The sequence below is a fragment of the Penicillium digitatum genome, chromosome 6, assembly GCF_016767815.1.
Source record: "Penicillium digitatum chromosome 6, complete sequence".
NCBI classification, from domain to species: Eukaryota; Fungi; Ascomycota; class Eurotiomycetes; order Eurotiales; family Aspergillaceae; genus Penicillium; species Penicillium digitatum.
Window position 1 is genome coordinate 2,043,215 of NC_089389.1, and position 27,099 is coordinate 2,070,313.

At 50.0% G+C, this 27,099-nt stretch overlaps 11 protein-coding genes across 11 annotated transcripts; 8 read left to right on the top strand and 3 right to left on the bottom strand.

The window, feature by feature from the left end:
- Positions 1–1,059: 1,059 nt before the first annotated feature.
- Pdw03_5730 (Cell wall glucanase, putative) lies at positions 1,060–2,213 on the top strand (the record flags this gene model as incomplete). The annotated part of the gene is made up of 2 exons (XM_014682720.1): positions 1,060–1,859; positions 1,913–2,213. 2 exons carry the CDS (start codon positions 1,060–1,062, stop codon positions 2,211–2,213), a joined length of 1,101 nt encoding a protein of 366 aa, XP_014538206.1.
- A 1,204-nt stretch (positions 2,214–3,417) lies between these two features.
- Pdw03_5731 (P450 family fatty acid hydroxylase, putative) lies at positions 3,418–6,998 on the top strand (the record flags this gene model as incomplete). Its single annotated transcript, XM_066101150.1, has 4 exons — positions 3,418–3,538; positions 3,618–3,863; positions 3,946–4,386; positions 4,447–6,998. 4 exons carry the CDS (start codon positions 3,418–3,420, stop codon positions 6,996–6,998), a joined length of 3,360 nt encoding a protein of 1,119 aa, XP_065958090.1.
- Positions 6,999–7,082: 84 nt separating this feature from the next.
- On the top strand, positions 7,083–7,369 carry Pdw03_5732 (uncharacterized protein; the record flags this gene model as incomplete). The annotated part of the gene is made up of 2 exons (XM_066101151.1): positions 7,083–7,170; positions 7,242–7,369. The coding sequence occupies 2 exons, from the start codon at positions 7,083–7,085 to the stop codon at positions 7,367–7,369; spliced, it is 216 nt and encodes a 71-aa protein (XP_065958091.1).
- Positions 7,370–7,839: 470 nt separating this feature from the next.
- On the top strand, positions 7,840–9,457 carry Pdw03_5733 (Flavin-containing monooxygenase-like; the record flags this gene model as incomplete). Its single annotated transcript, XM_066101152.1, has 5 exons — positions 7,840–7,973; positions 8,031–8,342; positions 8,430–8,622; positions 8,673–9,044; positions 9,125–9,457. The coding sequence occupies 5 exons, from the start codon at positions 7,840–7,842 to the stop codon at positions 9,455–9,457; spliced, it is 1,344 nt and encodes a 447-aa protein (XP_065958092.1).
- A 1,805-nt stretch (positions 9,458–11,262) lies between these two features.
- On the top strand, positions 11,263–12,090 carry Pdw03_5734 (Oxidoreductase, short chain dehydrogenase/reductase family protein, putative; the record flags this gene model as incomplete). The annotated part of the gene is made up of 2 exons (XM_014682724.1): positions 11,263–11,846; positions 11,904–12,090. 2 exons carry the CDS (start codon positions 11,263–11,265, stop codon positions 12,088–12,090), a joined length of 771 nt encoding a protein of 256 aa, XP_014538210.1.
- Positions 12,091–13,062: 972 nt separating this feature from the next.
- Pdw03_5735 (C6 transcription factor, putative) lies at positions 13,063–15,917 on the bottom strand (the record flags this gene model as incomplete). Its single annotated transcript, XM_066101153.1, has 6 exons — positions 13,063–13,117; positions 13,206–13,229; positions 13,303–13,322; positions 13,381–13,796; positions 13,855–15,133; positions 15,204–15,917. The coding sequence occupies 6 exons, from the start codon at positions 15,915–15,917 to the stop codon at positions 13,063–13,065; spliced, it is 2,508 nt and encodes an 835-aa protein (XP_065958093.1).
- Positions 15,918–17,328: 1,411 nt separating this feature from the next.
- Positions 17,329–18,263, top strand: Pdw03_5736 (Sucraseferredoxin-like; the record flags this gene model as incomplete). Its single annotated transcript, XM_014682727.1, has 2 exons — positions 17,329–17,619; positions 17,670–18,263. The coding sequence occupies 2 exons, from the start codon at positions 17,329–17,331 to the stop codon at positions 18,261–18,263; spliced, it is 885 nt and encodes a 294-aa protein (XP_014538213.1).
- An 835-nt stretch (positions 18,264–19,098) lies between these two features.
- On the bottom strand, positions 19,099–19,619 carry Pdw03_5737 (Peptidase S12, Pab87-related, C-terminal; the record flags this gene model as incomplete). Its single annotated transcript, XM_066101154.1, has 2 exons — positions 19,099–19,521; positions 19,569–19,619. 2 exons carry the CDS (start codon positions 19,617–19,619, stop codon positions 19,099–19,101), a joined length of 474 nt encoding a protein of 157 aa, XP_065958094.1.
- Positions 19,620–20,415: 796 nt separating this feature from the next.
- Pdw03_5738 (DNA replication regulator sld2) lies at positions 20,416–22,146 on the top strand (the record flags this gene model as incomplete). Its single annotated transcript, XM_014682728.2, has 2 exons — positions 20,416–20,566; positions 20,636–22,146. The coding sequence occupies 2 exons, from the start codon at positions 20,416–20,418 to the stop codon at positions 22,144–22,146; spliced, it is 1,662 nt and encodes a 553-aa protein (XP_014538214.2).
- Positions 22,147–23,197: 1,051 nt separating this feature from the next.
- Pdw03_5739 (Zinc finger, RING-type) lies at positions 23,198–24,178 on the bottom strand (the record flags this gene model as incomplete). The annotated part of the gene is made up of 3 exons (XM_066101155.1): positions 23,198–23,235; positions 23,318–23,914; positions 23,977–24,178. The coding sequence occupies 3 exons, from the start codon at positions 24,176–24,178 to the stop codon at positions 23,198–23,200; spliced, it is 837 nt and encodes a 278-aa protein (XP_065958095.1).
- Positions 24,179–24,429: 251 nt separating this feature from the next.
- Pdw03_5740 (tat pathway signal sequence) lies at positions 24,430–27,095 on the top strand (the record flags this gene model as incomplete). Its single annotated transcript, XM_014682730.2, has 8 exons — positions 24,430–24,517; positions 24,584–24,631; positions 24,691–24,872; positions 24,928–25,196; positions 25,245–26,293; positions 26,356–26,372; positions 26,481–26,869; positions 27,050–27,095. The coding sequence occupies 8 exons, from the start codon at positions 24,430–24,432 to the stop codon at positions 27,093–27,095; spliced, it is 2,088 nt and encodes a 695-aa protein (XP_014538216.2).
- Between the last annotated feature and the right edge of the window lie 4 nt (positions 27,096–27,099).

Consider the following 27,099-nt stretch of genomic DNA (forward strand, 5'->3'; position numbering starts at 1 on the left):
ATGGGAAAGTGCATTTATGAAGTGGGTGTGCAGGTAACGTAAGACAGGGGAAAAGGTCCACAGGGAAAAGAACATGGGAAAAACAAAATCTGGATACAAAATCTATACTCATTGGCTGGGGGGGTGGACTTGGCTTCCTGATGGCTTAGTTGTTGGACCCCCTGAGCGGAGCTTTCTTGAAATTTAGTTTGGTAGCAGGATCTGAGGATCCGGAAGAAGCCTGAAAATATGCACAACATAAGTTATCATTACCGATTTGTGATTCCCAGAAAGTTGAATTCAAGGGGCACATGCATGATCTGTATGAAGCCCAATCTTGGAGTCATTTCCCCTGTGGCGACTGTTGTCAATTGGGCTTTTGATCTTCATTGCAGAGGTAGTTCTCCCTCGAATGGCCTAGGCGTGCACTAAACAACTGGTCTTTTCCTGCATCTAGAGTCAGGAGATTTCTGATAATCTGATGTTGGAGATCCTCTATAAATCAGCTACAGAGTACAGAGTCTATATTCCAAGAGTGTGCGCAATCCAGGGCTCGGTTCTTATTGAGGTTCTTAGCGATCAGTCAATCGGTGGGTAGTTGGTAACCAATCAGCATCACTCGTTTCAGAATGGGTTTAGCGGAAAAGACCGAGCGAGCCCAAAGGGGTTAAGCCTCACGCACAGGGCCCCTGGACGTTACCTAATAAGGTTAGTGGAATGCGTCAAAATGGAACCTTCTAACCTAAATTGGCTAGCAATCTCGACCATCTCTGCAGCTTTCCCCTTACGCTCTACAACGGTGCACAGAAAAGAAAAACAATCAGAACACTGGCCCCACAATGCTCTTAGTCCACTCTACGCCTAAATTGGACCATCGTGGCCGATTTCCCTCATTTTCTCGATGTTCCCTTTTTCACACTCTTAGGACATTGCTGCTGGCAGACTGCCTTCCACTCATTACCGTGCACTTGCACATCCACTCTTTATCGAATCCCGAGTAGTCTCGAGTCCACTCCTTTTTTCCGTTTCTGAACAGTCCCAAAGCAGCATCCTAAGCAATCATCTATATATCAGTGCGCCATGTTCCTTTCTCGCATTGCCGTTCTGGCTGCTTTGGCTTGCTACGCCACCGCTCAAACCTCGACCGACTGTGACCCGACGAAGAAGTCATGTCCTGCAGATCCCGCCTTTGGCACCGAACACACATGGAACTTCAACACGACGTTAGATGAAAATATCTGGAACATGGCCACCGGAATCTACGACCACGATGACGATGGAGCCAAGTTCACCCTCTCGAAGGAGGGAGAGTCCACCCTTCTAGAGTCTAACTTCTATATCTTCTTCGGTGTCGTCGAATCCCACGTCAAAATGGCCAAGGGCGGCGGTCTGGTAAGCAGTGTGGTGTTGGAGTCTGACGATCTGGACGAGATCGATTGGGAATGGGTGGGATACAACACTAGTGAAGTGCAGTCCAACTTCTTTGGCAAGGGTAACGATACCACCTTCGATCGCGGCGGAAATCATTACGTCGCGAACGCAGACACCGAGTTCCACAACTACACCACATACTGGGATCAAGACAAGCTTCAATGGTGGATTGACGGTGACTTGGTTCGCGAACTCCCATACTCCGACAAGTCTACCTTGTTCGGAGAAAACTACCCACAAACCCCCTGCCGTGTGAAATTCAGTCTGTGGCCTGCTGGTCAGAAAAAGGCGGCAAAGGGTACTATCGAGTGGGCTGGTGGCCTTGTGGACTGGAACGCCGCCCCTTTTACCATGACACTCGGCAAGCTGCGCGTTAAGGATTTCCACTCTGGCAAGGAGTACACCTACGGGGACCACTCGGGTTCTTGGCAGAGCATCAAAATGGTGGAGTAAGTGTGCCCACCCTGAAACCACCCTGAATATCACTAAAGAGACGTATTAGCGGAAATTCGACCGTAGCGGAACAATTGAACAAGCCAGAGGCCAAGTCTCTTTCAGAGAAATGGGATGATCTCGGCAAGGGAGCTCACATTGGAGTCTACATCGGCGCTGCCGTTGTCGCCGCGATTTGTATTGCGGCTTTCCTATTCTTCTGTCTGCGCCAGCGCCGCAAGGGCCGTCTCGAGAACGCGTTGGGCAATAATCCGGTCCCTCTCACCCATGATGAGATGCAGAACTTCCAGAAAGACTGGAGGCAGAGTGAGTGGAGGCAGACTCGTGGTTATCAGCAGGTCGCCAACTAGCTGGCTTGTGAAGTGCCGAACACACCCGCACGGACTTGCCTTTGGACCCGTCTAATGAATCTTTCTGTGATTTTTTTTTCAATTCGTTTCGCGCCGTGTCTGGTATTACAAACTGCCTCTATGACGACATCAATCTCGGACATCTGTGATGGCCGACGGAGTCGGAATGATGTCCGTTTTTCCTTTCGTCCTGGCTTACCGGCATTTTTCTACCGTCCTCTGTTGCGTCTGACTCCCATCCACGCGGGCCACTTGCTCCGCTCACCTATTTTGTTGATATCCCTCTTCTGGTCCTGGATAACCACTCCCTACGTGAACGTTGTTCAGACCGCCTTTCAGTTCAGTTACAATCTGTTTCCTTAACTCACATGTAAATATATAACCTCACAATAAGGGGGTTTCCCCAACCCTTTTTCCATTCTTGATCCTAGTAAGTGGGAAATTGTCCCATCAGTCCACCTAATTTGTACCTTGAATCAAGACGTGGACCAAGTGTTCGAAGTCGGCACAACTCTCGGCATAACTATGGTCCGGCCCTAGTTCAAGTACTCCGTACGTAGTCCCGAAAAGGGAGATTCCTGCGAGGTGGATCTGCAAGGCTGTGGTATAGTGGATTCGGTTGTACCGAGGTCCCCTTGTAGGCCCCTATAAGATTCCATATTTTCGAAATTCTTGTTTCCAACAGACGGTAGAATTAAAAATGGTGGCTGGGGAGATCTTGCCCTGGCTGGATAAGACGCGGCGATCGTGATTGGACTTCAATGCTGGAACTGAGTATTTCAACACAGCCCTGGAGATGAAACGTTGAAACAAATGAATTTATGTAATTTGTGCAGCATAACTAGGTATATTAGAGCTATTTTGATTATAGTAACTAGAAAGAAAAAAAGGAACCGAGGCTTGACAGTCGGTGAGGTCACCACTTTCTTATAAAACTTGGGAACTCTCCTGACCACTTCCTTTGATCTTCTAAACTTGGTCTATTGCATCTTGTTCTAAGTGCAGCTCAGAGATACAATTTTGACGTATTGTACAGCCGTTGACCTGGATTACGACCAGGCTTAGTGGGACAAATTCGTCTAACCCCGCCTTGACTATCCTACCTTCTTGCATTCTCACTTTGCGATTGATCCACACAAATCCAACACAGCCCGATCATCCAAACTGACCCGACTCTTCAATTGAAAGGCGGATATCATACGCCATGGCCTCGACCAAACAGGTCCCAATTCCGGGTCCCAAGGGTGTCCCATTCTTGGGAAACGTCTATGACATCGAGTCTGAGCTACCCATAAACAGCTTCGAGCAGATGGCCGATAGCTATGGTATGGACCTTGACCTGCACGAACAAGGTATAGAGACTGCGAATTTATGGGCTAATTGGCGCGTTTTTTTACCTTCCAGGACCAATTTTTCGGGTTACAACCTTTGGCAGAACCCGAGTATTCATTAGCTCTCACGAGTTAGTAGACGAAGCCTGCGATGAGGAACGCTTCAGCAAAATGGTCTCCGCTGGTTTACGTGAGATCCGCAACGGTATTAATGACGGTCTCTTTACAGCGAACTATCCTGGTGAAGAGAACTGGGCCATTGCGCATCGCATTCTTGTTCCTGCGTTTGGTCCGCTCATGATTCGCGGCATGTTTGATGGTGGGTGTCTCTTTCTCATCGTGGTTAAGACTTGGGCGCCAGGTATGGAAGTGAAAGAGTTTGGGCTAATTTTTGCATTCAGAAATGTATGATATTGCCACTCAACTGGTTATGAAATGGGCTCGGGTTGGCCCTGCGGTTCCTATCCAGGTCACGGATGACTTCACCCGGTTAACGCTGGATACAATTGCTCTTTGCGCTATGGGCACTCGATTCAACTCGTTCTATCATGACGAGATGCACCCATTCGTTGAGGCAATGGTTGGTTTGCTAGCTGGGTCTGGAAATCGTGCTATGAAGCCTGCTTTGTTAAACAGCCTACCCACTACGGAAAACAACAAGTACTGGAGTGATATAGAGTATCTACGGAACCTAGCCCGGGAACTAGTCGATTCGCGAAAGGAGAATCCCGTCGAGAAAAATGACCTCCTCAATGCACTCATCCTCGGTCGCGACCCGCAGACTGGCCGGGGTATGACAGACGACTCAATTATAGACAACATGATCACTTTCCTCATTGCTGGTAAGTAGAGAGGCCCTTCAACGGGCGCATTATCTCGGTCCTAACTTGGAACTTTTTTAGGACACGAGACCACATCTGGCATGTTGTCATTCTTATTCTACTATCTTCTCAAGAGCCCGAGCGCATACAAGAAGGCCCAAGAAGAAGTCGACCATGTGATTGGCAAACGCAAGATCACTGTCGATGACATGTCTAAGCTGCCATACATCACCGCTGTGATGCGCGAGACGCTGCGTCTGAAACCAACAGCCCCAATGATTTCCCTGCACCCCCACCCTACTAAGAACCAGGAGGATCCTATTACACTTGGAGGTGGCAAATATGTGCTCAATAAGGACGAGACCATTGCACTCATGCTTACCAAAATGCACCGCGACCCGAAGGTCTACGGCCCCGACGCCGATGAGTTCAAGCCAGAGCGGATGCTTGAGGAAAACTTTGAGAAGCTCCCCAAGAACGCATGGAAGCCATTTGGAAATGGCATGCGAGGCTGCATCGGACGACCGTTCGCGTGGCAGGAGGCTCTCCTTGTTGTTGCTATATTGCTGCAGAACTTCAATTTCCAGATGGACAACCCCAGTTACGATCTCCGCATCAAGCAGACCCTTACCATCAAGCCCAAGGACTTCCATATGAAGGCTACCCTGAGAAATGGACTTGACCCTACGCAACTCAACACTACTCTTAGTGGCTCTGTTGCTGCGCCCACAGAGACTGGTGCCGGTAGCCGGGATCGTAAGCCCAAGGTCGCACCCGCGGATGGCAAGCTAAAGCCGATGCACGTGTTCTATGGCAGCAATACGGGAACTTGTGAGGCATTCGCCCGCAGACTGGCTGATGATGCCACTGCATACGGGTACGCTGCACAGACAAGCTCTTTGGATTCAGCCATGCAGAATATCCCCAAGAACGACCCCGTGGTATTCATCTCGGCTACCTACGAAGGAAAGTCTCCGGATAACGCCGCTCATTTCTTCGAGTGGCTCAGTGGGCTGAAGACCAACGACCTGGACGGTGTCAACTATGCAGTGTTTGGATGTGGCCACCATGACTGGTCATCAACCTTCTACCGTGTCCCCAAGGCCATCGACCAGCTAGCCAAGGAGAATGGAGCTAATAGGCTCTGCGATATCGGTCTTGCTGATGCAGCAAATTCAGACATGTTTACGGATTTTGATGGCTGGGGTGAGACCTTACTCTGGCCGGCTGTGATGGCTAAATTTGGTGGAGCTAGCCCTGAAAATGCCGCCAAGACGAAGTCTTCATTGCAGGTCGAAGTGAGCTCAGGCATGCGCGCCTCTACCCTGGGTCTCCAGCTCGAAGAGGGCTTGGTCATTGAGAACAAGGTCCTTACGCCGCCCGGAGCCCCGGCCAAACGAGTGGTCAAGTTCAAGCTGCCGTCTGAAATGACCTACCAGTGCGGTGATTACCTTGCAGTGCTGCCAGTTAATCCGAGCTCTGTTGTCCGTCGCGCAATCCGCCGCTTCGACCTCCCCTGGGACGCCATTATCAAAGTGCAGAAGCCCTCAGGCTCAACAGCTTCCCCCTCGATCCCCCTCGACACGCCGATCTCAGCCTTCGAGCTCCTATCCACCTACATCGAGCTATCCCAACCCGCCTCGAAGCGTGATATTAACGTCCTAGCCGACGCTGCCATTTCCGATGCGGAACTTCAAGCTGAACTACGCTACCTCGCCTCCAGCCCCAGCCGCTTCACCGAAGAAATCGTCAAGAAGCGCGTCAGCCCACTAGATCTCCTAACTCGCTATCCTCAAATCAAGCTTCCCATTGGCGATTTCCTCGCAATGCTTCCACCAATGCGCGTGCGACAATACTCCATTTCCTCATCACCGCTAGTCGACCCATCCGAATGTTCGATAACCTTCACCGTCCTCAGCGCTCCGGCACTCGCCAATGATACCGCCGTAGTCAGCGAAAACATCGAGCAATACCTGGGCGTTGCATCAAACTACCTCTCCGAGCTCCAAGCTGGCGAACGCGCACACATTAGCGTCCGTCCCTCGCATTCAGGCTTCAAGCCGCCAGTGGACCTCGAAACACCAATGATCATGGCCTGTGCCGGTAGTGGTCTCGCACCGTTCCGCGGCTTTGTCATGGACCGCGCGGAGAAGATCCGCGGCCGCCGCAGCTCGCCTGACTCGAATGAGTTGCATGACAACGAGGCGATCCTGCCCGCCAAGGCGGTGCTGTACATTGGCTGCCGCACGCAGGGCCAAGATGACATTCACGCCGGCGAACTTGCAGAGTGGGCTAAGCTCGGCGCTGTCGATGTCCGCTGGGCATATAGTCGACCCGCCGACGGAAGCAAGGGACAGCACGTTCAGGATCTTATGCTTGAGGACCGTGTGGAGCTGGTAAAAATGTTTGAAGAAGGTGCCAACATCTATGTTTGCGGTAGCACTGGTGTTGGTGCTGGTATTCGCGAGGCTTGCAAGCAGATGTATCTCGAGAAGCGCCGGGCGAGACACGCTGAACTTGAGGAGAAGGGCGAGACTCCACCCGGGGCTGAGCTTGATGAGGATAAGGCTGCTGATCTGTTCTTTGAGAATTTGCGAACAAACGAGCGGTATGCTACCGATGTGTTTACTTAGTTTAGCGGCTTTTTGCAGTTTGAATTCTATCATGGTTGCGGGTTCATCACTTCCTAGTTCCGCCCTGTAGCATTGCCGTCGAAAATGGTCGCTTTCGAGGCCACAAACGGCAGCCTTCAGGCTCTGAACTTGAGGTATCTTCGGTGGCTTATGCAGGATGTGGAGTACGAAGGTAAACTATACGATGGGATGCCCCTTCGAGACGATTCATTGGCTGAGCCGGCAGCTGATCACTGATAATAGTATGCTGGCCGGTTTACCCCTACCCCTTGCAGTGCTATTCATCCTATGTGATTTTATCGTTCACAGTCGAACCCCTATTTTTCAATTTGATTAGTGCTAAGATATCACAAGCTGGACCTGATCAGTAGATACAGAGACAGACAGCTCGTTAAACTCACTCGGAAGTAGATCGTGGCCTGAACCCTAAGGCGGAGACTGGCAACCAATCAGAATGTAGTTCCTAGTAGAATACCAACACGTGACCGCTACACACTTCACGGTCAACAACCAATCAGATCACTGGCTGAGAGTCCAGGCCGATGCGAGAAAGAGAAAGATGCAAACTTTGGAGTGTCTCATGTTCATTTTTGGCATCAACGTACGGAGTACTTGAAATCCATTTTGAAAACCGGGGCGTCTGATCTCCCTCGAATCTCACATCCCAAAACCCCCATTGGCCGCCAATGTCAACTTTGCGCTAAAACAGAGTCGGATGGCGTGATAGAGTCAATCGTTCCCAAGATATTCCCATTTGGAGTGTTCTGCCGAGACAACGTTGGACGTTAAATAGTGGCTTTATATACCAGTCTTACCAAAACAAAACCCTTAAGATTACACCATGTCGCAGATCAAGAGCATCGCCATCATCGGGGCCGGTCCTGCGGGCGCCATTGCAGTCGATGCACTAGCACAAGAGAAATCATTCGATATCATCCGTGTATTTGAACGACAGGAGAAAGCCGGCGGTTGCTGGTATGTTAATGTTCCCTCTAATGCATTTGAAAAATCCCTGCTCTTAACAAACAATAGGGTATCAAGGGATGACGAGCCACCACGGCAGTTCGACTTTGATGGTTTATCTTCACGAACAGCAGATGCACCTCTCAAAATTCCCGAGAACCTCCCGTGTCGGACGCCTGGAATCTCCCAGGATCGGTTCACGGACTCACCTGTGTACCCGACCCTGGAGACCAATGTGAACGCGGGAGCCATGTCGTTCTCCCAAGAGGAGATTCCTGTAGTTCGATCGCAGTGGTCGATTGAGCGTCATGGTGCAGACACGCCTTTCCGGCACCATTCCGTCATCCGGAAGTATATTGAGGACCTGCTCAATCGGAAAGGGTATCAACATCTGGTGCAGTATAACACTACTGTTGAACGCGCGATCAAAGATTCCACCAGCCAGAAATGGGTGCTGACGCTCCGCAGGACGGAAATTCTGGATGGTGCCAAATCGGATTACTGGTGGTCTGAGGAGTACGATGCAGTTGTAGTGGCTTCGGGTCATTACGCAGTACCGTTTATACCTGCGATTCCCGGCTTAAAGGAGTTTGCTGGAAGATTTCCCGGCAGTGTTGAACATACAAAGCAATATCGGGGGCCTGAGAAATATCGGGGGAAGGTAACTGATGTTTTTACCATGTCATTCCATCACCCGCTTACATATCGCAGAAAGTCATCACCGTCGGAGCATCTGTTTCTGCCGCCGATACGGCCGTGAGCCTGGTTGATAGTGCTCAATCCCCCGTCATTGCTGTGGTTCGTGGTCGTTACAACGCCTATTTCGGAGACCTCGCTTTCCAGCACCCTAAGATCCAGCGTCGCCCGCCCATCTCACAAATTACCAGCAATGAGCAAGGCGAACGAACCGTGCATTTCGAAGACGGTACCTCTGAAACCGGGGTCGACCATCTGATTTTTGGAACTGGCTTCAGCTGGACACTGCCTTTCTTGCCTCAGGTGGCTACGCGGAACAATCGTGTGCCGGATCTCTACCAACATGTCTTTTATCGACCTGATCCATCCCTGGTTTTTATCGGCGCTGTGAGTTTATCACGCTGAAGTTTCTGTCCCCCCCCCCCCCCCCCCCCCCCTCTGGATCCAAAGCTAACAAATCCCCTCAGGTTGGTGCGGGGTTGACCTTCAAAGTATTTGAATGGCAGGCCGTCGCTGCGGCACGCGTTCTGGCCGGCAAAGCCAACCTGCCCTCAATTGCCGAGCAGGAAACATGGGAAACCGACCGCATTGCCCAGAAAAGCGATGGAGCGGGGTTCACAGTCCTCAATCCCGACTTCGAGCCCTACTTCGAGAGCCTCCGCGAACTTGCGGGAGAACCTCGTGGTGGAGTAGGGCGGCGTCTACCTCGGTTCGAGCAGAAATGGCTGTCTGATTTCAACGAAGGCCATGAGCGCCGAAAGAAAATGTGGCGGCGAGCCAATCAAACCGCTCGGCTGTAAATCTGAGTGTAAGGGTTAATGCTCGCGAGGGGGTTAAGGAGTCCTCCATCCTCTGTAGATAGCAAGACGTGCAACAGGCGTAGATATTGAATAACAAAGCAAGGAGAAAGGAGAAACCGAATGATCAGTTTTCCACCTTCCCTTCGTGTCTCAGGTTAGCACTTACCTAGATTAAGTACACCAATGGGGTCAAAACAGTCCCAGTAGCTGAATGCTCTAGGTCGACTCCACTTCTCTGGCCAATATCCCCAACGGCATTACCGGCTTGGCGCTTTTCCCTCCCCCTCCCTCCCCCCGTGTTCAGGAGTTGCCTAAAAAGAGACCTTGGGGACATTGCGATTTTCTTTTTGCCTTTTAGAATTCCCGATTGTCCTCTCACAGGCCCTCCAACTATCTCTTCCCTCTTCGAACCAACATCTTCTCCATGAACTACGATCGACTGCATATCCCCCCGCCCTAAATAAAAAGCTAAAATCCTGTTCCGTCGCGTCAAATATACCGGACTGGATCACCCCGGCAAACACAAACCATGACACCTCCTATAACGAGTGACTCCAACGGCACGCATTTCACGCAGCCGCCTGAATGCTACAACTCGCGCGACGCGGTCTCTGTCATTCCCTCCAATGTCGAATATTATAATCAAGTCCCGCTATACCAGACGAAAGACCACCACAGAGACATGAAGGCTGTTCTGCAGTCTTGTTGTATGAATGGGGTGTGGATTACTGAGGATCCGGATCCTTGTACGGCAATCTGTGATTCGAGGACGTCGGCTGAGGCGAAGAAAGTGATGTACTGCTTGAATGCTCAACAGGTTGTACATGGAACCAAAACGGAGAAGATTTCGGGAGCTGTCAGGCGTCCAGCGGTGGGCTGGGTGTCTTGGATGGTTGGGGGAATGCTTCTGTCAGGGATGTTAATTTGATGGGAGGGGAGAGGTTTGATATTGTTGCATTTTGAGATACCCATTAGTGATTTATGCCGTTTGAGAGGTGAACATGGTGCTGCATATTACTTCCAATAAAGCTGATACAAACCAGAAACTCGTAGAGGTAGTCAATTTGAACTAGACCAAGTCTGGATTCAATGAGCCTTGTCCCGATCCGAGAGTTTTGTTCCATGGACGCTTGTTACATGAAGCACTCAGACTCAAGGCCCTCGTCAATACGCCAATTATCAGTTCGGGAGATTCAAGCCTTGGAAACATGCAGTCATTGGCAAAAGCAACTGATGCACTGGTCAAATCAGCGCTTTCAGCCTCAAAATGCAAGTCACTCTGATTCCAGGGACACGTGAATCAGACTTGAAGGTATCCCCAGCAGAGAAAAGGAGAACAGCATGACACCATCATTCATGAAATTGAACATCTGCAGGTGGAATTCTTCCAACGCATTTCGAGAATTCTAGCCAAACTCCGTCACGTCGGTAAATCGACGAGCTTTCAACTCAGTCTCTAGGCCCGGAGACGCTCTGGTAGATGCTTCGTGTGTGCTAGTGAAAGAGTATGTCCTGCAAGTACAGATGCACAAATGACCAATGGGGCTCAGGGGTTCGACACTCAACGATGCCTGAATACCACCATTTAGGCTATTGTCTACAATGCAACTCGAACATACCCGGACATATCCCCAGATTAGCCACGGAGCATGTCCGACCCCAAGTGATTCCCGCCATGATTCAACGCCTAGGTCACATCCATAGAATCCGACATGTGCAACCTGTAAAAGCCACTCTCTCCCCAATGCATGAAATGCCTCACTATCCTCCAAACCAAGCCCAGAACCAACAAAATCACCCCAGAGATGGACTCCGTCAAAGGCAAAGTGTACGCCGTAACCGGCCTCGGCGGAATCGGACTAGCCGTAGCACGCCAACTACACTCCCAAGGAGCTCTCGTCGCCCTCGCAGACCTAAGCGAAAAGGTCCTCTTCACAGCGAGACAGACGATCGAAACCGAATTCGGGTCCTCAACAGCCTCGACAGTCACAACAACCGTATTGGACATCGGCGATGTTCACGCCGTACAAGACTGGATCGGTAACACGGTCTCGCACTTCGGCCGACTGGACGGCGCGGCTAATATGGCCGGCACGATTGGCAAGCAACACGGTACCGGTAAACTCGTCGACCAGGATGACGCCGAGTGGGATATGCTGATGCGTGTCAATGTCACTGGGTTGATGTACTGTTTGCGGGCGCAGCTGAAGGCCATTACTGCCACTGCGCCCGGGGGAAAGGGTAGTATTGTGAATGCATCGAGTATTCAGGGGCTCAAGGGGTTTGCGTTGCATGCAGCGTATTCGACTACGAAGCATGCTGTTTCTGGGTTGACGAAGTCGGTTTCGAAGGAGGTTGGGCCCGAGATTAGGGTCAATGCTGTTGCGCCGTGCGTATTTGATTTCAGTGGTTTTCTTGGTGGATTGGACTAAGTGAGTTGTGTTAGTGGTTCTATTCAGACGCCTTTACTTGACAGGGCGCAGGAAATCCAGGGCGGGATTAGTATTCCGCCGGCTAGTATCCCACGTATCGGGAAAAGCGAGGAGGTTGCCCAGACGGTTGTTTTCTTGCTCAGTGATGCCTCGTCGTATACGACTGGACAGATTCTTAGTGTGGATGGTGGGTGGGAATGAGGTTGTGATTTCAAGGGCACGCAGCAAGGGCGAGGTCATGAAATGATGGGTTTGGCGCCATGGCTTAATTTGTCAATGACATACTTTGATGACAACGAAAGGAATGAATGGTTCTCTAGATAAGAGATATTTATGCTGGAAATCCATTCAAGCGCTACTGCTCTGATGTGTGGAAAATTCGCCGAAAACACACCAAGGGGCATGAAGGTATTGATGTAAGAAACAGGGCAGGAACACTGCTCAGATTATCTGCACAGCAGTAGATTCCAAGTCAGATATGAACCAAGAGTAGACATAGATTGGAAGTTGTCCTCTTACTAAAGATGACTACTAGATAACCCCAGCCAGTCCAGGTCCATAAACCAACGCAGAAGTGGTTGTGGCATTTGGGCCTCCAGCAGGCACTGGCCTTAATCCTCATGCCAAGATTTTGAGGAGAATTTAACTGGTGGGCTGGCGGATTAGATGTGATCAGATCCTGATACACACGGCTATTCTTCTCTCTTGAATCAATGGGGGTTAGAATGGCCAATGAAGTGAAAAGGGAAAGCGCAGGTGATTTGCCTGACTGCATGTTATGCTCAAAGCCTCTTGCGAGTTTTGTAGTTCTTCCAAACACACTGCAAAATGGCCTACAAAGGTTGTGTATATCCAGCATCGGCCTTGGTCCTCGATCTGCAAGGCCAGTTCATTATTAAACATCGTCTCCACATTCAGCTGCATTGCAGATCAATACCCAATAGTGGTTCATGCTATTGGGCAAAAGCTCTTTGAAACACACAACTGTCAAAGTTTGAGAAAGATAGTTCCATACATGGCCCGGCTTTACGAGTAAGCGTGCGATGAAGAATCCGAGCTAAGTATGGCATTGGCCTTTCCCCTGAGTTTGAGATGCATTCTTCGGAAGCCGTCAATCCTGATACCTCCAATCATGATCTCATGGTGGATCCGACCGATTGACAACATTCATGATTACGCAACAAGATGTGAATGATTGCATTGGGATGGCTGGGTTTTCTGAAATTCACTGTGGGTATTCCGTAAGCAAGTCCAAGTATGTACAATGGCAGGGACAGGGCGTAGCAAATGTAGAAAAAATCAGACGTATATCGTACAGTTTCAGGATTAAGGGTTGAAGTCTGATCGAACCGCCCTGCTCAACAGGGAAACGTCATGCTTGTCAGATCCTCCCAATCAAAGATCTCCAAGAACGGATCGAACTCGCCAGGCGACTGGAACCTCATAGTCAGCACGAAAGAAGGCGAGAAACAAAACGAACATGGAACTCACTATCACGCCAGGCTGCGGCGGCGGTTGAATCCCATTGGGATCAAATTCGGGCTGCATCACAGGCACCATTGTTGGAGCCGCCATGAATGCGGCCAGCTGGTTGTTTTTGAAACTGCCCATCCCCTGGTCGCCGAGGTGATCACAGTTCATGTGCCGATCGAAGAGAATCTGCGCAAACGACAGGACCCGCTTGACGACCTGCTGCTTGTACATGGTTGCCTGTGCCGGCCAGAGTCGGGATTTGACTAGTGCCACGATCGTTGAGAGGAAAGAGTAGTCTTTTGCCCCCTTTGTAATCAAAAGAGAGCGCTCTTCAAAGGCAACTAAGACCGTTTCTACGAGTGATAGGAGTGATTCGGGGATACCGGGAATATTGTGGAGATTAAAGCTTGACGAGAGGGGATGGGAAGGGGAAGCTGAATAGTGTGAGTTTGGGCTCTCATGACCAAGTATTGGATTATAGGACAAACTTACAGGTGTCGAATTCGGTTGTGTGTAGCGATTGGCAGATGGAAATGTAGGCTTGGATGGTCCATTCACCAAGCGTACATAACGATAGAGTTCGCGAGATCTCGTTTAGCCGGCGCTGGCTTGACAGTATCCTGGTTGCGGCATCCATGCGAGTACGCGCGGAGGGTGCAAAAAGTGATTCTCGCCGTGCTTCAATGGCAAAAGGGGTGTGGACAGACAGGAGAGATTGGCAAAGTTTGGTCTCAATCAACCCTTTCCACAATATTACTTTATGTTGGGTGACGATATCGTTGGTTTCGGCTGTTGTCCACGCGGGAATCCGAGAAAGATGCCGATTGAGCTCGCCGTCCAGGCGCTGAATATCCTCATATCGACAGCTGATCCGTGGGGAGTGCATGAGGGAACAAGCTTGAAGACGAAGAGGTAGCGAGCAACACAGGATAGACTGGAACGATGAGTCGGTAACTTCACTCAGTGGCCGGCTTTCAGGGGCTTCAGTGCTGTTCTCGTGGATCTCGTCGTCGAAAATGTTCAGCCCCGGAGCTACATCATAGTCAAAGGTTTGTACTGACGGCGGCATTCCCCGATCAAGAGCAATTTGCAGGTCCATTTCCACGATGGTTATCCAGATTCGCCGTCGCATCTCCTTGTTGAATACAGAGATCCGTGTGTAACGACTTGGGTCGCGGTGGTAGCCTGCCATCATGGCTTGCTTAACCAATGTGCTTGTTGCGAGCCAAGCCTGACTGCGTTTCATTCCGTGGGAGTTGTGCGCCAAAATCAATAAAATAGAGAGTCGCAGTGAGTTAATTTCAGGACGCTTGGTGTGGAGATTCTCAATCCATTTTCCTGCGTGTAATGTCCACTCCACCGCAGACTGGCACTTAAGTTCGCCCGCACTTTTTGCCTGCAGGCTAGCAAGGTCTGCAAGGTTCCATGCACAGGCAAGGACCAATAATAGTTGAACTGCAAATGCAGCAGATGTTGAGGCCGGGCTGTCTAACATGGCCCAGAATTGGTCAAGCTCTCGTAAGAAAGATGGAACGTGAAGAATGCGGTGAGTGAACTCGATATGAGTGATATACAACCGAACCAGCTCATCAACCACAGCACGCGAGGGTAGCAAGTTTATTAGTGAAGCGGTAGTAGGGTCGGGAAAGGATTGATTGAGCACCATAAGTTTGAATAGACCGCCCTTGACTCTTCTTAGATCCGGCTGAAGTTGGGTGAAGATCGGGGCAGAAAGCCTGATCTCCTCTGCAAATGACTTAATATCCGGAAACTACGACTGTGTCAGCCTCCACGTTTGATTGCTCACGTTGGCAATTGAAATCTAAAGGGCGGGGGCAGACCTGTGCTACTAGACTAGCAAAGATGCCCGATCCACTAAATCGTGTTTTAGTTTCACGGCCCCTCATCATCATGCGAGGGGCGAGGTCCAGCTGATCCGTAGGCGACAATGGGGCTTCTTCTTCGTCAACGTGCGCATCGTCGACCTGCGACGGTATTTGCATACCCAGCTCCGATGCAGGTGCTAGGCGCTTGGGACGATGTAAAATACTCGTGTTTACGTAGGTTTCCTGATTAACAGCAGCCTTAGGAGCACCGAGAACGGTTTCCAAAAAACAGTCCTTTCGCTCTCTGTCATGTGGCTGACCTCTGTAGGGCGGCGCAAGAGCATGCCCCATAAGACCATGATATTCGTGATGCATTGGACCGCCGGCCATAGCCCTGCGAGGTGGTTCACTAGTTGGGAAAGATTCTGTCCGAGTTGACCCCGTCGGTATCCCCGAATCCCGAGGTGTGTCGACTGGGGTATCTCGGGGCATAGATACCACGGTCCCTCGGTCAGGAGCAAATGCAGTGGTTGTGACTGTGCTAGGCTGCTGCCATAAAAAGCCATCTTCATATGTGCATTTGCTAGGGGTTCTGCTCTTCAAACAGCGACTGCAACTAGGATACTCGCGATCGCATCGCAACTTACGCGTGCGACACTGCGTGCACGCCATTGTGCGGCGGCGGCGCTTGCGCACGCGGTCAGGCTGTGCGCTCCCTTGAACATCCATGTTCTCGGTGTAGTAGAAGAGCTTATATTTATGAGAGATTCTTACGTCCGAGATGTTGGGAAAGTCTCGTGGGAATTGGCTCCAATTTCGGCTTACGTAGTCCCGCACTGCGCCCGTGGAACCGCCAAATGCGGAAGGTCTGACCGACGTTGCGTTTTGTTTTTTTGTTTTTTTTTTTTTTTTTTTTTTGTTCTTAAATTTCTTTGCTTTTCATCTCTTCATACATCGCTCAAATAATGAAAGAATGGAGAATTTCTCAACGTATCCTGTGTTTCGTCAGGACATCATTCACTATCTCTTTTGGTGTAGATTCTCCTAGACCCACAAAATTCCAGTCCCGAACGTTCCGTGAACACACCGGAGTCCCGCCAAGGGATCGTCAGCAAACTTGGTCTCAGCGACAATGACGGGAGTTTGTCTTCCTGACTTCACACTTAGGAACCAGAGTCATTTCAAGTCTTAGCGCAAATGATTCAAGCATTGGGGATGGACAACGACATGCGATAATCTCGATGTCGGTCAGGTTCCGAATGAAGAGAATTGCCATGATTGCTGCCAAGGTCCAGATAACTACTGCCACCACGGAGCATATGTTGTACACGTTGATGAGACCTGATTCCCTTGGTTTGCCCGCCATGTTTCTATGAGTAACCACGTAGTATTCGGTGCACAGATGGTTGTTTCACTTGATTGATACTCCCGGAATGGGACTATGCGAGTCGGGCTTGGAAATACCCGACCCCCATGTTTGGTCGGGTTTCAAAGTCAGTTACATCAATGTTCTCTACTTTTGTAGCCGACAATCATCTATCTTACTTTGCTTTAAACAAGAATTTCGATGCGATACACTAGCAGAGGTGGCGAGGTTAAGACAGTCTTTTGTCTCGCATTATCGCAGACAGTTCAGAACGTGTTCTTTTGCAAAGACATTGCTAAAGTTGATGCCGATCTTGCGTTATAGACTTCCGTGGATCTAAAAGGGCAGTGCTTTTGGTAGGTACCTAGGTACACATCATCGCGATCAAAGAATTTCCAGTGAGCTTTGGTGTAAAGGGAGTCGGATGTGATGTAGATTAAACACATGGACGGTAATTGGCCGCGAGTCTCTACAGCGTTAGACTAAAAAGACTAGCCCCAAGTTTAAATGTGCGGTCGAATGAATCATTTCCACATACCATGTTGTATATGAGATGAGAGACTCTGGTCTGGAGATAACCCTGGAAGCTCGGGGTTCGGGCTTTTGACCCGACTCGGCTCGGGGCATAGCTCGGAGATACTGGAGTCTCTCTATATATCAACCTCCAAATCTCCAGGCAACCTTTAATTTGAGAAACGCTTCCTGGACTAAGCTTTCACAGTTTTGCCTTTCATCTATCAACCTTGCCTTCACAGTATTATCACACCTTCGACCATGTTGCGTTCCTTGCTTTCCTTTGGCCGCACAGGCACCAACGACTACCTATTTCCCAAAGTGGATCCCAAGGAGGACGGCCCCGAATGTTTAAAGGACTGCGCTGACTGCACCGTACAATTTCCGGCAAAAGTGAAAGTTGAGACCTCGAAGCCTCTGTATGGAGAAATCAAAGAATTTCATGCCCACGTTCTCGTCGCAACCGGGCAATCCAACTGGAAGGAAAAGAACGTCGAAAATACGAAAGGAAGTTTAATGGAAGCATTGGACGCGGCAAAATCAGACCATGGTGTAAGCTCCCAGATTCAGATCTAGCCTACCTCTGCTGATACTCGACGTAGCGCATTACGGTCTTGGCATCAAACCTCACTCCTCCAGAAGAATCAACGACAGATGATAGTTCCAAACAAGCCACCACAGTACTAATTCTACCATCATTCACATTTGTTGATTCCGTCACACAAGCAGATGTTCCAGACCTGGTATCCAGATACATCGACCACCCCGCAGCCCAGCAAAATGGAAACAGTATCATTTCTCCCGCGAACGGGATGAGCGCTCGGCCTTGTGAACTTGACTACGTGATACTACTATGCTCACACGCACGTCGAGATGCGCGCTGTGGTATTACAGCACCACTGATCAAGCGCGAGCTGGAGCGACATCTCCGTCCGCTAGGACTGGACCGAGATGCGGATGACTCCCGAGCTGGCGGGGTGGGCATCTTCTTTGTGTCGCATGTCGGCGGGCACAAGTTCTCTGCGAATGTGTTGATTTATCGCAAGAAGGATCAACAGATGATTTGGCTTGCACGTGTACGGCCTGAGCATTGTGAGGGCATTGTTAAGTACACTGTTCTGCAGGGAAAAGTTGTGCACCCAGAGTCACAGTTGAGGGGAGGGTTTGATCGGGTGAGGGGGTTGACGAGCTGGTAATTGGAACATGGTGGTGCTAGGTCTGGCTTTGACTCAAATAATGATCCTTAATGTATATCCATCGCGAGAGGGATGAGAAAGCCAAGGTCTTTGGGTTAGAATTGAGATTTGCATTGTGTATGTATCAGATAGCTTTCGCACTTTTTCCCTCTTCTGCATATTACGTAGAGCCTAGGAACCACAACGACCAATCCAAAGCTTTAGTTCCTACATCACAGGTTCCAAGATTAGTCCAAGTCTTTGAGCTGCACCTGCAGCATCAATGTAGAATTCCATTGGAAAATGCGGCATCAAGCTGAGCCTTCCACTATGAATGCTGCCCATGAAGGATTTTCCACTTGCATGAGCGAGAGACAATTTACACAGAATAATTCGATCTCGCAAGTCGGCAATCGGTCCATCATTGCTTGATTGAAAAGTCGTACCCATCGGGTGTCTAGATGTCCCAGTCTACCCAGACAGATGCAGCTCAGATAGAATCGGAGGATTAGGCAAAGAGGAGAAAAACCATTGCTTTGAGTCTTCTGTGCCTTCATCTTGAAGATTCAACTCCTGCGTCTTAGTTTGTCTTGCAAAACAAACATCAATCAACTCTCACACCAAATGGGCGTTGACCAAAACTTTACTGATGATAGCGCCAGCAAAATCGTTAGCTAGCCAGTATTTCTCTGGCTTCAGGATGAATCTTTCGCCTTGTTTCAAAGGAACCTGGTCGTGTGCTTTTAAAAATTTTACAGCGTTTGCTGGGTTTGCCTTTGCTTTGCTTAGCGAGAAGAAAGTTTCGCTCATCCCGAGGGGGCCCCAGATGTGTTTCTTCATATAAGTTCCGAATGCTTCACCGGTACGTTACTACAGTGCTCGAGATACAACTACGTACATACAATGGCTGTAGTGGATTTGGTGCATGGCGGTGCCGCGAGGGCATGTATTGCATCGTGCGGACCACCGGCGTTGCGTCCTGCTTTACAAGGCTCCAGGTATGCTCTGGCATACCTAACCTATGCGATAGCACATCTTCAGGTGTGCAATTTTTGGTCGCGTCGTCCTTCTCCAAGATTAAGTCTTCTAGAATTAGGGAAGCCACAGCCGTGTTCCAGTCGATCGGGGACTTAATGGCCTTGCCTTCTTGGCTTGCCATGAATGTCACAGCACTGGTAAAAGCCTTGGTAGTGTTAAAAGGTGCGAACAATTCATCGTTTGTCATCTCCCGGGGTGGTCGATCAGTAGGGTTGTTTAGGACTTCTGCCTTTCCATACGCCTGTACTCTGTGAGGATTGGATAAATCAGGTGAATAGTTGGGATTACCTTAGTATAGCGCCTCCAGTATGATCGCTTCTGGTGGATTGGATCCTTCATTCAGTTGCAGGAGATGGTACGGACCTCCAATGATTGCAACGCCCTATTCCGTTGGCACGGACTTGGACGACACTTAATAGTCAAATTCGTTTGGTTGGGTCCTTCACCAGCCTGAGCTTGCACGACACCCATTTCGGTACGTAGTATAAAGATCTCAAGGGGATAATGGAGTGGTCAATTTAATTGAGATGGCCTTTTCTCATCTTAGACAGACATGTTCATAGGTGGTAGGTTGGTTAGGTAAGATCATGAGATCTGGATACCCCGTAGTCAATCACTGGAAGACGGCACCAGGTAGTAAAAATTCAAAACAATATGAAGGTGTTTACCAGAAGATTTCAGACAAATGCAAGTCGCTGCGTTACTGCGGAGCAAAACAGTGGCACAGGAAATGTGGATCCGCTGCAACCAATATTCCGATAGTTAAAGACGAATTAGACGCCGTTGAACAAGATCCACACCGAATCTCTAATCTCATCATGACATCGATAGAAAAGGAAATAGGGCCTTCTCCTTCATAGAGTCATGTCATCCTTAGTGCAGGAGCCATTCAGTTTCTCTATAAAATTCGTTCTCACACTACGTCACGAAGGGTGAAATATGGAGATCAATGTAGTACTCTCTTAAGTGAAAACACACCGCCTTCCTAATTAATCGAGACAGCTGGTAGCCGTGGCAAAATTGGACCGCCTGCCAGTTTGGTCTGACAATATTTGATATAGTTCGCGTCGCGTGACGCGCTTCGCGGCCAGACTGCTCTTCTTCCAGGTTGTCTCGTATCACAGACAATGCAACAATGACCGACAACGTTCTTGCTTCCAGTGCTGAGGTCGGTGCTCAAGCTATCAATGTTCGCGCAGAATTGAAAACATGGGAGAAAGCCTTCTCGTCAGCCAATGGGGGCCGCAAAGCCGGTCGCGATGATATCAAACAAAACGCGGATATTGGTATGTCAAGATTGATAGTCTTTACCTTTAATGACACGAATCATTAACGTAGCCCTTTAAATCCATTAGCGGCAAAATATAAGGAATACAGTCGTCTCAAGGCCCTTGAGGCATCCCTAAGCCGACGCGAAAACAGTCTACAGGAGCCATATGAAAGTCACTCGAAAAAGCGGAAACATGCATCTCCCCCCAGTCAAGATAGTGTATATCTCCAAGTCACACCCCGCAAATCGTCTAGAGGACTCTTTGCCACTCCCTCCAACAGTCGCACCAAGCACCATCCTGCACAGCTTGATCCGTACGACTCGCCGTCGACTCTTCGCAGACTCTTTAGTCCCAGTACCCATCGCCAAGGACCACCAGCGCCGTCACCACTCAAGGCCGCAATTGGACCTACGCCTCAGCGGGATGGAAAGACACTGGGCCTGTTCGACATGCTATCTGAATCTGGTGGGAGCGGTGGAACGCCTTCCGCAGCAAGGCATACAAATAATCTAGCTGCCGCGTTCCGAACACCCTCCAAAAAAAGGCCCATGAACACGATGCCCGAGGTTCCTGAAGAAGAGCCTCAGCAGGAGACGCCCAGGCTTGCGCGAACCCCTGCGTCTGAGACAAAACAATTCTATCTTGCAAATCTATTTGCAACACCGACGACGATGCGATATTCTGCCATGGTGGAAGCGGATGACAATGTAGATGCGCAGAAGATCAATTTGTTAAACCTGGTGCCCGAAATTCCACCCCAAGAAGCGCAGTCTGGCACACCTTTTTTTCTCCGTCGCTCGAACTCTGGTCGATATCCCCCACCTAGCGCAACGCAAGGTGGCCCAGGACTCAGTCCTATTGCTTCGCGCAAGCCGCAAAGATTCGCCAGCAAGGGGCTAACGCATTTGGTCCAAGGACTGCGCGACATGGAGGAGGATCGTATGGAAGACGACTGGGAAGTGATGCGTGAGATGGAAGAAGAGGCAGAGGCGGAAGAAGCTGCCAAGATTCAGGTTGAGGATAGTCAAGGACCAGATGTGAACCGGAAGTACAAGAAAAAGGGCCAGAAGCGGACTACACGAAGAGTGACTATGAGGCCGGTTATCCATCAACCGAAGCCCAAATCAAGCCCAGCTCCTGCAACGGATGAGAACTGGGAAGGCGAGGATGATGTTACAGCAGTTCCAGAGACGCAACAGCCACCTGCTGGTAATGACGGCTGGGACGATGTCCCGAGCGACATTGAGCGGGCAGATGAAGCCGCTTCCCTTCATACCATGTCGGAGCCAGAGCTTGATACTGAGGCTGACTTTGATCCGGACTCGGACGATGATCCTGAATTTGGAGAAAAGCTAAAGCCTGTGCCCAGACCCAAGACTTTCTCCGAGAGAATCAAGGAAGCTGTTTTGTCCTCTGCTGCGGAGCCACAGGAACAAGAACCGTTGGGTCAACCTCTGAAGAAGCCTTCAGAGACTGCTGAAGCAAAAAAACCTCGTGCCCGGAAGATCAATCCTCAAGCTCATGCGAACTATCGATCGATAAACATCAACAGGGGAGGTCCCTCGCGGGGCAGAGGGCGTTTCCGCCGGAAGTAAGAACCGGGCAGCGCGGCGAGCTTTCATGAAGTTACGACTACATTCACACGTTCTTATTTAGCTTATATAGCACTTCCCATTTCAGACATTCATGGCGTATCGAAACCATCGAACTTTCCACCGCACTTGTCCAGACCCAAGAACTATGTGCTAAACACTGAAACAATCGATCCTGCAATCCGAAACCATAGTACAAGTTTAAATAGAGCAGATCGAGGCAGCACTTTGTTCTAGTGTGTTGTTCAAATTTTCGTCAAGAGAACGGCCGTCGTCTTGACCCGACCTGCACGGAGGGAACTACTGGAACTTTTGAGGCCCCATATAGCCATAGCGGAAACCGCGGTGGGGGTGGTTGGTTTGGTTCCATTAGGTCCGGCGACTTTCGGTAGATGCCCTGGTAGTTTCGGCTTCCAAGACTTGGAAAAGCCATAGAATTCTATCGACGATCGTCCGTAGCCGGCATCGGCCTCGATTTTATACCTCTTCTTTGCTGTGGGCCTCTGTCCCACGACTTGTGCAGGCTTATCTAGGCCGCCTTCGACTTTTGTGTCGAACGCCATGTAACCCCGTTAGAGCTCTCATATAAGAGAAAACCTCACTGAATGATGAAGTGATGCTAGCTAAATTTGCGTGCAGAGTCTCACATCATCATTTCAAATACCTTGGAACAGCACATTGCAATTATCGTTATATTCTCTCCCAAGAGAGTGGCGGACGGGGGGTTGGACGGAGCCCATGTTCTAGGGTTTTTGTTTACATTTAGGGCTTTATCGACTTGTAAATCGATAAAAAGATGACAGCAACAGAGAGAATTGGCGAACGAGGAAAAGCACAAAATCTAAATCGACCTTAGATGTATCATGATGACCAAAAGATCTCTATTTCCATAGACGATTATCAAAGATTCAGATGTAATCCCTTCATGTTAAACTGCGTGTCTAGTATGGGCTATATCGTTGTTGAGCCTGCTGTAGTCGCCTAGAGCGATCAATCGCCTCTTGAGACCTGGACCTACATGGTCTTCGGGACCTCTGTGGCCTACTCCGATTATTCACTGGAGTCGGTCTACGACTTGGGCCATCAGAGTCCCTATCCCCTCCGTCAGACGTCCTCCGCGGAGTATTCGAGTACTGAACATGACGATCCCAGTCCTCCAGAGAGGTATACGGACTTCTCAACCATGCCTGTAACTCGTGGAGGAAGAGGCAGGCATTCTCGCGGCCGATGAAATCACGCAACAGCTCCTCCGCCTGTCCAGCACTGCCTTTGAGATCGACCGTGCGCAAGATAGCGATGACATATTCCAGCAGAAACTCGGCATTGTTCGCCCTACGATTCTCCAGCCGTTGAGGTCCAGGGCGTGAGACCTGGTGAGATGCCCGCTCTTCTTCCACCGATTCCGGGTTCAGGAAAGAAAAGACTCGTAGTTCACGGCGAATCCATTTGCGAGCGCGTGAGACGAGCTCTCCGTCACGACTGAAGAGCTCCGGTGTCAATTCTCGATATTGAGATAACCGATTTGATCCGACTCGCATGGAGTATGTTTGATTGCGATAGACATTGCGCCGGCGCTCGAGCGGGTCGTCTGGCTGTGGTCGCGGTGGGGGTGGGGGCCGTCGCCCTCCTCGTGGGCCATAGCGATTGACAGGGCGTGATCGCGCAGCGGTGGGAGCTGCCGGGACTGCTGCACTCGGGGGCGGGAGCTTATATAGCTTTGGACCTTGCGTGGCGTTGAGGTCGAATTGCACCCCTGTCAACTCTATTTTACCTGTTGTATTGTCGGTCAAGTCAGGACTAGTCCTCAGTATATATATCCATGGGTATTCTTACATAGAGGGCATTTGGGTTGCTGCTCGGTCCAACTGACAAGGCAGAGGAAATCGAAGTTGGCATGATAGCATGGTTGTGCCACACACGGCTCGGAGATGGTGTCAAGACAAATAACACAAGGATTTGCGGCCTCCTTCTCCTCATATGCTACCTCTTTGAGAGTCCGCTGGAGGATTTCCTGTCGCAAATCGACATCATCCATACAGGCGACATGCCAGAGAAGTGGGGGGTTGCAGGTGTTAAGTTCCTGAAGTCACGTTTGTCACGTTAATCGCGTTCTCGGCGGCTAACCCGATTTCTCGGCAGCTCCGTCACCGCGCTTGCTGGTTTTGCGACTTTAACTCACTTCCTCTCCCAACTATGCGCTAACATCTTCTCCCTTCTTTTTTTGATAGAATGCGGTCTGCCAAAGCAGTCGTTTCGGAAAAACTCGCTCGCTTCGGTTCTGCCAACATGCCGTACAGCACAGGAAGCGGAATTCATCGCCCGCATACCATCACCTCACTCCGGCGCTGGTCTATCGTGAACAAGGAGTTGCCAGGTTCGTCATCATTGCGGTTTCTTGCCCTCCATGATTCTGATGGTATTTAATTTTTAAAATTTTCAGCTGTTCCTCAAATTCGCGCAATTCACGTCTACGATTTTGATAACACTTGTGAGCATATGCAAACGTGGGATGGTCCGACATTCAACCATTAACCTCTGCACTCCCAGTATTCCTAAGTCCTCTACCAAACCCGCAATTATGGCATGGCTCCTCAATTGGTTTCCTTCAAACCAACGATAGTTTTGCAACTGGAGGATGGTGGCATGACCCCAACATTCTCGCCGCTACAGGAAAGGGCATGGAGATCGAAGAGCCTCGCAAATGGGAAGGCTGGTGGAATGAGCAAATTGTGTGGCTTCTATCATACGTTACATCTCCGAGGCTTATTAGCTGACACTTAAAAGCTTAGCTTGGTTAGGAATAGCATGGAGCAGAAAGACGCGCTCACGGTGTTGCTAACCGGTCGAAGTGAGGCTGGATTTTCAGACATCATCAAGCGGATGGTTGCTAGTCAACGCCTTGAGTTTGATCTCATTGGTCTCAAGCCCGAAGTTGGTCCAAATGGTCAACGGTTTGCGACGACAATGAACTTCAAACAGAACTTCCTTGAGGATCTTGTTTTCACTTACGAACAGGCAGCGGAAATTCGCGTCTATGAGGACCGTGTCAGGCAGTAAGTCTCCTGGAATCTTAGCATATCAAGGTATTAACCTTCTGCTAGCGTGAAAGGGTTCAGAGACTTCTTTGAGGACTTGAACAGAGACCTTCAAAGTGGACCTTCAACTGCACGGATGCCAATCGTTGCCGAAGTCATCCAGGTAACTGAGGGCTGCACATACCTTGACCCCGTAACTGAGACTGCTGAGGTGCAGCGCATGGTCAATGCCCACAACCTCACTCTGCGCAACCCTGCTTTGAACGTAACCAAGAGCCGCTGTGGACGGATGTATATCAAGCGAGTCGTCTTCTATACGGGATATCTGGTTTCTCCAGAGGTTTCAAACAGCATGACACAGAATTTGCTGGCTCCACTGCTGCCCCCAGGGCTTGCTGAATCAAATGACCTGAAGTACATGGCTAACAGCATCCTAATTACCCCACGCCCAGCGCCACGTTCAATCCTGGACAAGGTTGGAGGCATGGGCAAGAAACTAAAGTGGCAGGTTACCGGAACCGGAAACCTGGAGAACAAGATATGGGCGGCCCGTGTGGCGCCTATTCCAGCCACGGAAACATATCACACCGAAAACCCACTGCCAATCGTAGTACTGGCCGTTCGCAAAGGTGCTCGTCTCATTGATGCAGGGAAGATCCAAAACTGGCACCCCATTCCGGCTGACAGGGCTATGACTTTTGAGACAGTGGTCGGCGAGAAGGTCGTCCTGCGAGTTGAAGACAGCGGAGAACATCGTCAAGGAGAGCAACCCTTGAACAGGAGTCAAAAACGACGCTTCCAGCAGGAGGATGACAACATCGTCTGGCCACCCAGTCAAAACACTGGCTATGATATCCCATCATATGGTCGCGGCAACTTCCACTCCACTCAGCGTGGTGGAGGTGACGGACGTTCCCAATTTGATGATAGCCCACGAGGAAGAGGAGCTCATCGTGGTCGCGGCCGAGGTGTTGGACGTGGGCGTGGTAACAATACCCGAGGCCGTGGCCGAGGTCGTGGTCGAGGTGAATACTACCAGTACAGGTCGCTGGATGACCACAGCAATGGACATGATGGGGCGCATGATGGCAAGAGTGGATACAACGGTGGCGGAGGTTCAGGAAGAGGGGGTTACTCCATGGACTATTGATATTCAATATTTATATGGAGTCTCCAGGGCTGCAGTTTTGGAAGGTTGGTCTACGGGCTGGTCTCCAGCATCATCTGTAACTTTATGATTTTTACTATGTTCAAGGTCGGCTTGTATTGAAAACGTGCATTCTCTAATGGAAGGAACTACAGCGATATGACGACTTCGAGAATAGATTCGAGCCACATAACCAGTTTCCCGCCGCATCATCGATGCTTAACTTCGGTAATCAGTACATCGAAGACCTTGCGTGGAAGTCTGCCAGAAGTGCATCAGAAATTTTCAAAATCACAACGCAGAAGACAGTCATGAAGTGGGAAGACACCTGCGTCGGCGGGATCGAGCCGTCAAGCACGCGAAGGCCATTGATACCATATACTCGAGCCTCAGAACCAACAATTCCACCAAGCTCCTTTGCCATGGCCGAGCAGGTGCCAACAGCATGCCATTTGGCGTGGAAGCCCTACTTGACACAATCCACCCTGTGGTTCAAGTCAGCATTGAATTTCAATTTGGGCCCAGGTGTGGTCTCGCCATCAAAGTAGGTCTCTGTAGTCATTCAGATCCTTGATGATGGCCTCCTCGCTAGACTCATTATAGCCGTTTCCAATGGCCATGACCTTGATTTTACAGTCCTCGGTCAGCTTGGCGGCTATGGTCAGGCCCGTCTAGCCAACTCCCGCAACTAGGTAGTCAACAGTCTTGCTGACGACCTAGTTAGGGTCAGAAAAAAGACTGGACTGGACATCAATCTGCTCTCCAAGTAGATAG